Source organism: Dama dama, chromosome 25, assembly GCF_033118175.1.
Source record: "Dama dama isolate Ldn47 chromosome 25, ASM3311817v1, whole genome shotgun sequence".
Classification (NCBI taxonomy): Eukaryota; Metazoa; Chordata; class Mammalia; order Artiodactyla; family Cervidae; genus Dama; species Dama dama.
The window spans coordinates 10149502-10162189 of record NC_083705.1 but is presented as its reverse complement, the minus strand read 5'-3'; the positions used below and the strand labels follow the sequence as shown (position 1 = coordinate 10162189).

Below are 12688 nucleotides of genomic sequence, written 5' to 3'. Positions count from 1 at the left end.
ATCCTTATAATGTATTGAATTTGACTAGTTAGTATTTTGTTGAGGATTTTTGCATCTATGTCCATTAAGGATGGCTTCCTTTATGGCTCAGTGGTAAAGAATCTGCCTGCCAATGCAGGAGATGTGGGTTTGATCCCTGGGTCGAGAAGATCCCCCGGAAAAGGAAATGGCGACCCACTCCAGTATTCTTGCCTGGGAAATCCCATAGACAGAGGGGATTTGGCAGGCTACAGACCATAGGGTCCCAAAAGAGTTAGGTACAACTTAGCAACTGAACAACAACAGCCACAACCGTCAAGGATATTGGACTGCAATTGTCTTTCTTTTTTTCAAATATGCTCTTGTCCCTTTCTCCTCTTTTTGGGATTCCTATTATGCATATGTTGCTATCTTTGATAGTGTCTGGTAGGTCTCTTAAACTCTGTTCATATTTTTTCATTCTTTTCTGTTCTTTAGCCTAAATAATCTCAATTGGCCAAATTTGCTGCTGAGTCTCTCTAGTTTCTCATTCATTATTATACTCTTCAACTCCAGAGGTTTTATCTGGCTCCTTTTAAGGCTTTCTTGGTAGCTCAGTGGGTAAAGAATCTGCCTGCCAGTGCAGGAGACACAGGTTCAATTCCTGATCCAGGAAGATCCCCTGGAGAAAGAAATGGTAACCCACTCCAGTTTTCTTGCCTGGAAATCCTCATGGACAGAGGAGTCTGGTGAGCTACAGTTCAAGGAGTCAAAAAGAGTCAGACTCAGCGACTGAAGAACAACTTTGGCTTCCCAGATGGCATTAGTGATAAAGAATCTGCCTGTCAATGGAAGAGACAAAAGAAATGAAGGGTCAATCCCTGGGTTGGGAAGATCCCCTGGAGGAGGGCATGGCAACCTATTCCAGGATTCTTGCCTGGAGAATCCTGTGGACAGAGGAGCCTGATGGGCTACAGTCCATAGGGCTGCCCAGAGTCACACATGACTGAAGTGACTTAGCACACACATACTTTAAATAATTTTCTCTCTTCGTTGGTAGTTTCTATTTGGCCCTGCTGGTCCGTTAGATCTTTGTGCATGCCTTTCATTAGTTCTTTCAGCATATTTTAAATTGTTGATTTAAAGTTTTTTTCTAGCAAATCCAATGTCTGAGCTTCCTCCTGGACGGTTACTAATTTCATTTTTCCTGTGTATGGGTCATACTCTTGTTTCTTGCATGTCTTGTGATTTTTGTTGGAAGTTGACCTCTTTGACCCACTTCCTGGGTCAGGAAGATCCCCTGTAGAAGGAAGTGGCAAACCACTCCAGTGTTCTTGCCTGGGATATTTCATGGACACAGAACTATACTGTGACCATGCTGGAAACCTGACTCTCCTCCCTCCCTAGTTGGTTGTTGCTCCTTGTTGTAGTCATTGCTCCAACTTTTAAAATGATGTTCCTGAACTGATTTCGTAAGGTCTGTGTTCTTTGCTGTGTTTCACCACTGAAATCTCCATTCCATTAGCTTAGTGATCACCTGGTGTTTCATACCGGAGATTTCCTGGAATGCCCAGATTCAGCTGATTTTTCTTTTTTTAATTTTCATTTATTTTTATTAGTTGGAGGCTAATTACTTTACAGTATTGTAGTGATTTTTGCCATACATTGACATGAATCAGCCATGGATTTACATGTGTTCCCCATCCCAATCCCCCCTCCCACCTCCCTTCCCATCCCATCCCTCTGGGTCTTCCCAGTGTACCAGCCCTGAGTACTTGTCTCATGCATCCAACCTGGGCTGGTGATCTGTTTCACCCTTGATAGTATACTTGTTTCAATGCTATTCTCTCAGAACATCCCACCCTCACCTTCTCCCACAGAGTCCCAAAGTCTGTTCTGTACATCTGTATCTCTTTTTCTGCTTTGTATATAGGGTTATCATCTTTTTAAATTCCATATATATGCATTAGTATACTGTATTGGTCTTTATCTTTCTGGCTTACTTCACTCTGTATAATGGGCTCCAATTTCATCCATCTCATTAGAACTGATTCAAATGAATTCTTTTTAATGGCTGAGTAATATTCCATGGTGTATATGTACCACAGCTTCCTTATCCATTCGTCTGCTGATGGGCATCTAGGTTGCTTCCATGTCCTGGCTATTATAAACAGTGCTGCGATGAACATTGGGGTGCACGTGTCTCTTTCAGATCTGGTTTCCTCGGTGTGTATGCCCAGAAGTGGGATTGCTGGGTCATATGGCAGTTCTATTTCCAGTTTTTTAAGAAATCTCCACACTGTTCTCCATAGCGGCTGTACTAGTTTGCATTCCCACCAACAGTGTAAGAGGGTTCCCTTTTCTCCACACCCTCTCCAGCATTTATTGCTTGTAGACTTTTGGATAGCAGCCATCCTAACTGGCGTGTAATGGTACCTCGTTGTGGTTTTGATTTGCATTTCTCTGATAATGAGTGATGTTGAGCATCTTTTCATGTGTTAGCCATCTGTATGTCTTCTTTGGGGAAATGTCTGTTTAGTTCTTTGGCCCATTTTTTGATTGGGTCATTTATTTTTCTGGAATTGAGCTGCAGGAGTTGCTCGTATATTTTTGAGATTAATCCTTTGTCTGTTGCTTTGTTTGCTATTATTTTCTCCCATTCTGAGGGCTGTCTTTTCACCTTGCTTATAGTTTCCTTTGTTGTGCAAAAGCTTAATTGTTCACTTTATTGCTGTGAATCTTTGATTTCTTTTCCAGAATCTAAAAAATTTGGTTCTGACTATCCTTGCCAGTTTATTATCAGATTTTGTAGAGGGACAGGCTTTTGTTGTTTCCTATCCACAAGTCTTCTCTGATATCACCCACTATTTTATCTAAGAAGAAGAATGGAGATTCTATCTACCTGCTATCTACATCTGCTATGTAGAAAGACAAAAAAAAAAAAAAACAAAAAAACCAGAGAGCGAGAGAAAATAAACCATGAAATTTAAATGGTTCCTGGTGGGAGGAGGTAATAGAAGCTAGATTTCCTTAAATAAACCTCTTGTAGATTTTATTCTGGATCCACATATTTTGTTGTTGTTATTGTTTAGTTGCTAAGTCATATCCAATTCATTTGTGCTCCCATGGACTGTAGCCTGCCAGGAACCTCTGTCCATGGGATTTCCCAGGCACTAATACTGAAATGGGTTGCCATGCCCTCCTCCAGGGGATCTTCCTGATGCAGGGATCAACGCCACATCTGTCTTCTGCATTTGCAGGCAGGTTCTTTATGACTAGCGCCACCTGGGAAGCCAGAGTTGTTGTTGTTCAGTCACTAAGTTGTGTCCAACTCTTTGTGACCCCATGGACTGTAGCCCGCCAGGCTCCTCTGTCTTTTGCATTGGCAGGTAGGTTATCTATCACTGAGTCACCACGGAAACCCCCACATATTTTAAATAATTATGAAAAAAATTAAAGGATTACCTAAACAAACTATTCTTTGAGTCATAAACTTGCTAAAGTCTAACATTTATGTGGATAAGTTGAGATTTCAACTCAAGCAGTTTAATAACAGATGCTACAATAGTAACTATTATGCTAAACTAGGTGGTATTGAGAGACACAACACAGGCAAATTACCTAGCAAATCAATAAACATTAGCACCCTTCCACCGATACCTTAGGGGCTTCCCTGGTGGAGCTAGTGGTAAAGCACACACCTGCCAATGCAGGAGACATAAGAGAAGCAGGTTTGATCCCTGGGTCGGGAAGATCCCCTGAAGGAGGACATGGCAACCCACTCCAGTGTTCTTGCCTGGAGAATCCCACGGAGAGAGCCTGGTGGGCTGCAGTCCATAGGGTGGCAGAATCAGACACTACTGAAGCAGCTTAGCACGCATGCATACACCGACACTTTACTCAAAGCAAGAAAGCATAATTACTTTGTCATCTTTGTTCTAAGCCGATACACAGGGCTTATTATGTCTAATCAGTGAAAACAGTAAATCAAGGCTAGGAGTATAAACATCTGACCCTCAAGCCACCTCGGACTAATGATGAGGAAAAAAGTGCCTATTATTAATAGTTATCTTAGTTTCACATTTTCTATATAAAAATGAAGGTTTGGAAAACATTATTTTCGATCATGTAAACATACACGAACACTTTCCTAGACTCCGACTTGGACACCCCAAAGGGACCTGAATAAAAGTGTTCATCAAAATTGAAATACCTTCTACCCCTATTTTCTGTTACCACATAACTAATTCACATGTAGCAGATATATCCCTTTCTCCCAGAGAACCACATCCTATTTTGCCAGCAACTCTTCACCACTTTGTTTCTTTAAATAATATCTCAACTCCAACGACCACTCTGCATTTTCACTATTCACATTTGTTATTTCCTACCTGGTCTACTGAATGGCCAAACTAGTTTTTTCAGCCTCCATTCTTTTCTAAATTCATTTTCCATTATGCCCCTAGAGTATTTTTACAGAAAATAAATTGAGCATTCAACCTTTTAAATTTGTTCAGTAATTGCTTTGCTTCTATCGATTATTCAGTTGCTTTTTGTCATTTAGTGTGCCGATTTTTCAAAACATTTTCCTAAAAGACTCAAGACTCGGCAGAATCGTTTCAGTCTCTGTGGGTGATAAGACAATAGCTGGATGGATAAGGTTCTCTTGTCATCTCTGTTCTTCAATCTTCAAACACACTTGCTCATTTTGTTAATAAATCTGTTTGTAAAACAGATTTCCCTAACTTACACTCTTCATGGTTTTGCTCCTAGCCATCTCTTCAGATTCTGTCTACTGATACAATTTCCTGTTACAATTTTCTTCACAAGCCCTATACACCCAGCCATTTCAGTCTTCAGTTTGCTGAATTAAAGATAGTTTCATACCTTTATTGGTTGAATAGCTATTTCTTCCACTTGTAATGCTATTCTCTGTGGCTTAGGAAACCTCTGAAGTAATCTCAGTTTAGAAATGATGAAAATTAAAAAAGCCCCAAGTCAGTTTGTTGTTTTCCTTCTTGGTTCCTATAGCACTCTATACACACTTATACAATGTCTACAACTCTTGTTTCATTATTTACTAACACTTGTAACCTTGGAGCACCAAAGAATTGATACTTTTGAACTATGGTGTTGGAGAAGAATCTTGAGAGTCTCCTGGACTGCAAGGAGATCCAACCTATCCATCCTAAAGGAGATCGGTCCTGGGTGTTCATTGGAAGGACTGACGTTAAAGCTGAAACTCCAATACTTTGGTCCCCTGATGCAAAGAGCTGACTCATATTTAAAGACCCTGATGCTGGAAAAGATTGAGGGCAGGAGAAGGGGACGACAGAGGATGAGATGGTTGGATGGCATCACCGACTCAATGGACATGGGTTTGGGTGGAGTCTGGGAGTTGGTGATGGACAGGGAGGCCTGGCGTGCTGCGGTTCATGGGGTCAGAGTCAGACGCAACTGAGCGACTGAACTGAACTGTGGCCTTGGACAAACAACCTCTTCGATACCTTGATTTCCTCATCTGTAAAATGAGCATCAGTAGGGTATAATATCTAGCTCACAGAGATGTTGGAAAGGTTAAATGTGGTAATATGTGAAAGGGTTTAAAAAAGTGCTTGGCACATTAGATATATGCAAATGTTAGATATGATTACTAGTAATACCACCAACTACCACTATTCATCTATATGGGTCTATTAAACTGTGAGCTCTGAAGGCTTATTCTTGTACTACTAGCACCTAATTCATGACAAAAACTCATTGTTGGAAGGAACTGATCTATATTCTATATGCGAGGAATATGGTGGTCACTCACTATTGTCCTCAGGTTAAAATCATTTGTCTTCTAGTGACTTCAGCTACTTTTTATAAGAAATATTATTTAATATGAAACTTCTAACTTCTTTAGAGTATACTTTTTGTGACAAAATTAGTTTATTATTTGATTTATTTAAAAGGGAGAGGCAATTTCCTTTTACCTAATATATTTCAATAGACTTATCTAATTAACCCAACGTGATGGTTACGGATGTGTCAATTTGGTTGAGCTATGAAGCCTAGAAATGTTGTCAAACATCATTCTAGATGTTTCTGTGTGTGCTTTTGGATGAGATTAACGCTTAAATCTGTGGCCTTTGAGTAAAGCAGATTTCCCTCGCGAATGTGGGTGGGCCTATGCATATAATTAGTTGAAGCTCTGGATGAAACAAAAGGCTAACCTCCCCTGAAAAAGGGAAACTTTTGCAGCAGACAGCTTTTGGACTTAACTGTGACATCAGCTCTTCTTTGGGCCTACTACCTGAGAGGCCACTCTGTAGGTTCTGGACTTGTCAGCCTCCTTATTTTCAAAACACAATTCCTTAAAATAAATCTCTCTTCTCTCGATTAATACACCATCAAATGTATACACGAAATTAAGTTACAGACCAGGCTATAATCACTTACAGGAAAAAAAGTTTTTATTTGGAAAGTTGAGAATTGAAAATATATATTATGTGTGTGTGCATGTGTATATATATATATACATATATATATATACACAAAACTTATATGTACCAGGGAATTAAGAATCCCTGGTTTCATTTTTCTTCCTTTATTCCCTTTGATAACATACTATAATCTATATAGAATAAAAAACCAAAAAGGAGATAAAATTATAGCAGCTTTATTTTAAATTTCAAAATTGTATTTTTCATGTAATTGAAACAAAAATCATGTAGATGAATACAAAGATGAACATACATGCTTTAAATACTGACAAAATCTAGTTACAATATATTTTTAAACAAAGTTTTCTATTTTCACAACATAGTGAAAAACTACGTTCATAAAAATGTACATAGGAAAATATAATAATGTGTTCTCTTTTCAAGTATATATGGCTCTGAAGGTACTTTAATCATCTATATACAATGCAACCAACAGATTTATAATAACACTTTCCTTCAGTTAATAGTCTATTCACTGTGATTCACAGTTCATCACTTAAGGAACTCTCCTGGTTAGAATCACAATCACATTTTGAATGTTTGGTCAAAGCATGAAAATACCAGTTCCTGGCACAATGAGTAGAAGGAAAATAGGCTGCAAGAAGGTATCCTCAGAAATATTTAAGCTCCAGGGCAATCTTTGGGGCAAGTGGTACCTTATTCTCATAAAGGAAAAGTCTTTACTGCTGAGGGCACTGGGTCTCTGGAGTTGACTTGGAGGAAACATATACAATAGGGTGTGATTTCTTACAGGCTGCTTTTTCCACTTTGCTTGCAGTTTCTTGTTTAACTTCTGTTTGAAGCCTTGATTCAGCAGCTAACCTACAGACATTAAAGCATCCATTCTGAATTCAAATGTGGTCAGGAAAAATTAAAGAAGAAACAATCCTATAGTATAATGGATCTCTTAATGAGACAAGGTGATTTTTTTTTAAGGTATTTAAGAAGAAAAATTACAGTTGACTCCAATACCATTAAAAAGAACTAAATCACTGCCTCACTAAAAACATTTTCTATCAATAGGCTTAATTTTTCAAATGTTTAAAGAAATATCTTTAAAGCTGATAAAAAGTCATGGCAAAGTCTAAAATAAAGAATTAAAATATAATGATACCTATCATGATAAACATATCTAACAAAAATGTTTAATGCTAGAGCACTGTATTAATGTTAACATGACTCAACAAAAGGCAAATGCAAGATAAAAATTAACAAGGAATCCTGGGCTGCATGAATAGATATCTAAATATCTCATTAAAAAACTCTAATTTCAACTAGCAAAATAATAGTTTAAGAAAAAAATAAACAATGAAGAAATAGTTTAAAGTGCCTATACAGATATTTTATAGCAAGAGCATCAATTAAATTTATAAAGCATGCAACAGTGAATCTCCTAATAGAAGCCATGTTTATTATTATAATATTATCATAGGATTGTGTGTCTAAATTAATCATGCAGAGGGCAAAAGATTGGAAACATCTGAAGTTAGCAGATGGACTCACACACACACACAAAAACAAATGTTTTGCTATTTTATTTGTTTTTGTTTAACTAGCAAGACAAAAAAATTTCAACATGCTATTTGAGTCAAACAAGTAGCTGAACATTTGCTTGAATAATTTTTATTAAGCAAAAGAAGGCAGAAGAAGAAATGAAGACAACATAGTAAGATTTGCACTGATCAATTCTGGAAATTCACCTCCAGAAATATACAATGGTCAAGCACACAAACACAATGAATCACATATACACAAGCTTCACTTGTTGAATTCAATTCACAATTAGTCAAAACCGTGTGTGTGTCAGATTGCATTCATTTAAAGGTACTTTTTTCCTTCAGAATATTAAGCTTTTAGTTCAAGTGACTTATAGGTTATAATGCTATTACATAAAAATTCGAGAAGTGGAGTAATACATTACTCCAATTAACAATAAAAGCTGCAATATTGTTGAAATGCTTTCATTGTTGAATACTACATTCAGTAAAATGTAAAATGTCTTATTTTGTACTTCTCCATTAAGACTGATGTAGTACCTTAAAGATCTAGTAGCACCTTAAGGATCTCCTTTCATAGCAGACAATCCAAGCTAACTATTTTCATACCAATATGCTTAATTTATGGCTGATTCATATCAATGTATGACAAAACCCACTGAAATGTTGTGAAGTAATTAGCCTCCAACTAATAAAAAAAAAAAGAAAGAAAAAAAAAATTAAAAATGTCTATTTTAATTCCACTATCATTCCACTGCATAAAGACATCCTTCATCTTTTATCATCCTTTTTTACCTTCTCCATGTTCCTCATTCTCTTCTTTTTTGTCCACTCTTGGTTCTGCTACACACATCAAGAATGTGTTTGTTTTTACACCACCCGAACCTCAGTCACTGTACCTGCCTTTCCCTTCCACTCACTTTCTCTTACCTTCTTTCTGGCCTCTATTATTTTAATTTTTAAAAAAAGGACAAGGACCTTAAAATGTTAATTCCTACAGACACATATGTCTGACACCTCCTCTTTTTAGTCACAAACTCAATTATGCAGAAACTAGAGGCTTTGAAGTTTGGGTGTAAATTGAAAATGAATTACCTTTGATATTTTAAAATGTCAGAATAGGTATTAAAGCACATGCTTGAAGGCTTAGAATAAATAATTTCAAAAGCCATAAAAAAATTTTACCTAACAGTTTTTTGGAAGGCTGAAATTTCTTAAGACTAATTAGAAAGCCCTTTTAGGGGGTAAGGTAATTTTTCTTTCAGGTCACTCCTGAACCAGGAAAAAAATAACTACATTTATTCAAAACAACAAAACATTCAGAGATGTACTAAACTTGTGACACAGAAAAGTGTTACTGTTTAAAATAATTCCCTTTTTCAGTCTTTTCCCCTTGCAATCATCTTAGTCTTTCTTAAAGTTTTAGAAAATTGGAAGGTAGGTAGATGAAACTGGGGAATTACACTGCATGCAATACTAAGAAAATAGATTAAGAAGCAGATAGCACAGTTCATGCAGCGATAGAGACGAGATGGAGAGGGCTGCTCGCTGCCTTGAAGGAAAGACGACACTGACCTGGGAGAGTTAGGGGTGTTTTCACTTCTTTCACTTAAGGCTTCTGAGTCAGTGGGAACTCCTGTAAGTTTCACACACTTCTTTTCCTTTCTTGGCTGAATATCCATGGGCAGATTTTTGTATGGAGAGAGAATGACTCCTGATGTGCTTACAGAAACTGTCTTTTCTAGCTGCAAGTTGTTATCTTCCAAACCATTAGAATAGGATTGTGCCTCCTCTTTCTGTGGTGATAATCTATAAACTTCTTCCCCAACAGCACTGGTGGTACATATAGCATTAGGGGTGGTTATATCCACAGGCAGGACCTCACGTCTCTTTTTGAGTATAGGCACTTCAATTTTCTCTGAGAATAAAAACAATTGAAAAATGTATCTAGTCAATATATCAAAGATACAATCAATATAAGGTAGAACTAGCTATAAATGTATTTCTTTTCCTTTGTTTTCCACTCCTGTTTCTTTAAAACTTATTCATCTCCTTACTGAAATACACTGTCTTTAATTCTTTCTTTTTTATGGATTCCATTAACTATATCTTTTCAAGGTTATCTGGCTATAATTTTTTCCTTGGGACCTCAATATATTTGACCATAGAAATGAACACTTAAATGTTTTCTCCTAGGCATACAAAAAAGATCTTCATGACCCAGATAATCACAATGGTGTGACCACTCACCTACAGCCAGACAACCTGGAATGCGAAGTCAATTGGGCCTTAGGAAGCATCACTATGAACAAAGCTAGTTGGAGGTGATGGAATTCCAGTTGAGATATTTCGAATCCTGAAAGACGATGCTGTGAAAGTGCTGCACTCGATATGCCAGCAAATTTGGAAAACTCAGCAGTGGTCACAGGACTGGAAAAGGTCAGTTTTCATTTCAATCCCAAAGAAAGGCAATGCCAAAGAATGCTCAAACTACCACACAATTGCACTCATCTCACATGCTAGCAAAGTAATGGTCAAAATTCTCCAAGCCAGGCTTCAATAGTACGTGAACTATGAACTTCCAGATGTTCAAGTTGGATTTAGAAAAGGCAGATGAACCAGAAATCAAATTGCCAACATCCGTTGGATCATCGAAAAAGCAAGAGTTCCAAAAAAACATCTACTTCTGCTTTACTGACTATGCCAAAGCCTTTGACTGTGTGGACCACAACAAACTCTGGAAAATTCTTAAAGACATGGGAATACCTGACAACCTGACCTGCCTCTTGAGAAATCTGTATGCAGGTCAAGAAGCAACAGTTAGAACTGGACATGGAACAACAGACTGGTTCCAAATAGGGAAAGGAATATGTCAAGGCTGTAAATTGTCACCCTGCTTATTTAACTTATATGCAGAGTACATCATGCAAAATGCTGGGCTGGATGAAGCATAAGCCGGAATCACGATTGCCGGGAGAAATACCAATAACCACAGATATGGAGATGACACCACCCTTCTAGCAGAAAACGAGAACTAAAGAGCCTCTTGATGACAGTGAAAGAGGAGAGTGAAAACATTGGCTTAAAATTCAACATTCAGAAAACTAAGATCATGGCATCTGGTCCCATTACTTCATGGCAAATAGATGGGGAAACAGTGGTAACAGTGACAGGCTTGGGCTCCAAAATCACTGCAGATGGTGACTGTAGCCATGAAATTAAAAGATGCTTGCTCCTTGGAAGAAAATCTATGACAAACCTAGACAGCATATTAAAAAAGCAGAGACATTACTTTGCCAACAAAGGTCCATCTAGTCAAAGCTACGGTTTTTAGTAGTCATGTATGGATGTGAGAGTTGGACTATAAAGAAAGCTGAGCACCGAAGAATTGATGATTTTGAACCATGGTGTTGAAGAAGACTCTTGAGAGTCCCTTGGACAGCAAGGAGATCCGACCAGTCCATCCTAAAGGAGATCAGTCCTGAATATTCATTGGAAGGACTGATGCTGAAGCTGAAACTCCAATACTTTGGCCACTTGATATGAGGAACTGACTCATCTGAAAAGACACTGACGCTGGGAAAGATTGAAGGCAGAAGGAGAAGGGGATGACAGAGGGTGAGACGGTTGGATGGCATCACTGAGTCAATGGATATGAGTTTGAGTATCGAGTTGGTGATGGACAGGGAGGCCTGGCGTGCTGTAGTCCATGGGGTTGCAAAGAGTCGGACATGACTGAGCGACTGAACTGACTGAACTGACGGTTATTATAAAAGTTGCATGGGGCTTCAGCATGGAAATTAGGAAGGATATAGTGGATAAGAGTCAAGCAATCCAGGTACAAATCCTAGTGCTAACAACACTCAGCATCTGAGTGACCTTGGAAAAGTACTTAACCTCTCTGAGCCATTGTTTTCTTTCTTTTTTTAAAGCTTGAATAATAATAATCATTCACTGATCAACTACTAAGTACAAAGCACTGTGTTAACGGCTGTATGCTTTTATACTTAATCTAAAGCATGAGCTATGTTTTTGTAAACTATAAAATGGGAATTAAAAGCACTAATTGAGTGAACACTCAGTGTGTGTTATAAGGATTAACATAACATCATTCCATCCCTATGCAGGTTGAGATATACAGTCACAGAATAATCGTCCTAAAACAGTTTTTTCTGTTTTCCAAAACTAACATGTCTTTCATTTTCAAAATCAAAATATTAATTAAGTTGGAGAAACCACAGCTGACTGTGGGGCTGGTGTTCCTGCTCTACAGTATTGCTTTTAAATCATTATTTTTCCTTTCTCTTGCACTGCTCCTTTGAAATCCACGCCATCGATATTCACTATACTTCCTTTTGCTTGCACTGTTTAGTTCAGCAGACCTTTGAAATTTGAAGTGGATAACTCTTAATCAGGACAGTCTATTAATCAGAGAAGGGGAAAAAGATGAGAGAAAGAGAAGCCTTTTTAAACTATAAAGAAACCTTATTATTGCTGACAATCTCCCCCCTATTGTTGAGAATAACTCCTGTCCCTGAAATAATGATGAAGAGAGAGTTGTAGGCATGTGAATGGTGTAGGGGCAAAAATGGCTGAAAATGTATAACCTAGAACATGTAATAGAACTTTTTTTGGCCTAAGAACAATCACATTCTTAGACTCCATTCTTTTAGGTTTTCTATGAACAATTACTGTTAACTAATATACCTCTTAAACATCGGTTGCCTCAACAAAACTGAACTCTTT

General features: G+C 37.7%; 1 protein-coding gene across 6 annotated transcripts in view; it reads right to left on the bottom strand.

The window, feature by feature from the left end:
• Positions 1–6606: 6606 nt before the first annotated feature.
• The window catches only part of SPDL1 (spindle apparatus coiled-coil protein 1), a 31252-nt gene continuing 25170 nt past the window's right edge, over positions 6607–12688 (bottom strand). For 4 of the 6 annotated variants that reach the window (XM_061129417.1, XM_061129414.1, XM_061129416.1 and 1 more), the window contains exon 11: positions 9307–9860. In XM_061129417.1, coding sequence (XP_060985400.1) covers positions 9322–9860 — 539 coding nt within the window. In that variant the 3' untranslated portion in view covers positions 9307–9321. Of the gene's footprint in view, positions 7269–9306; positions 9861–12688 lie in introns of those variants that run through there. The other 2 variants (XM_061129419.1, XM_061129420.1) reach the window with 2 other exon arrangements.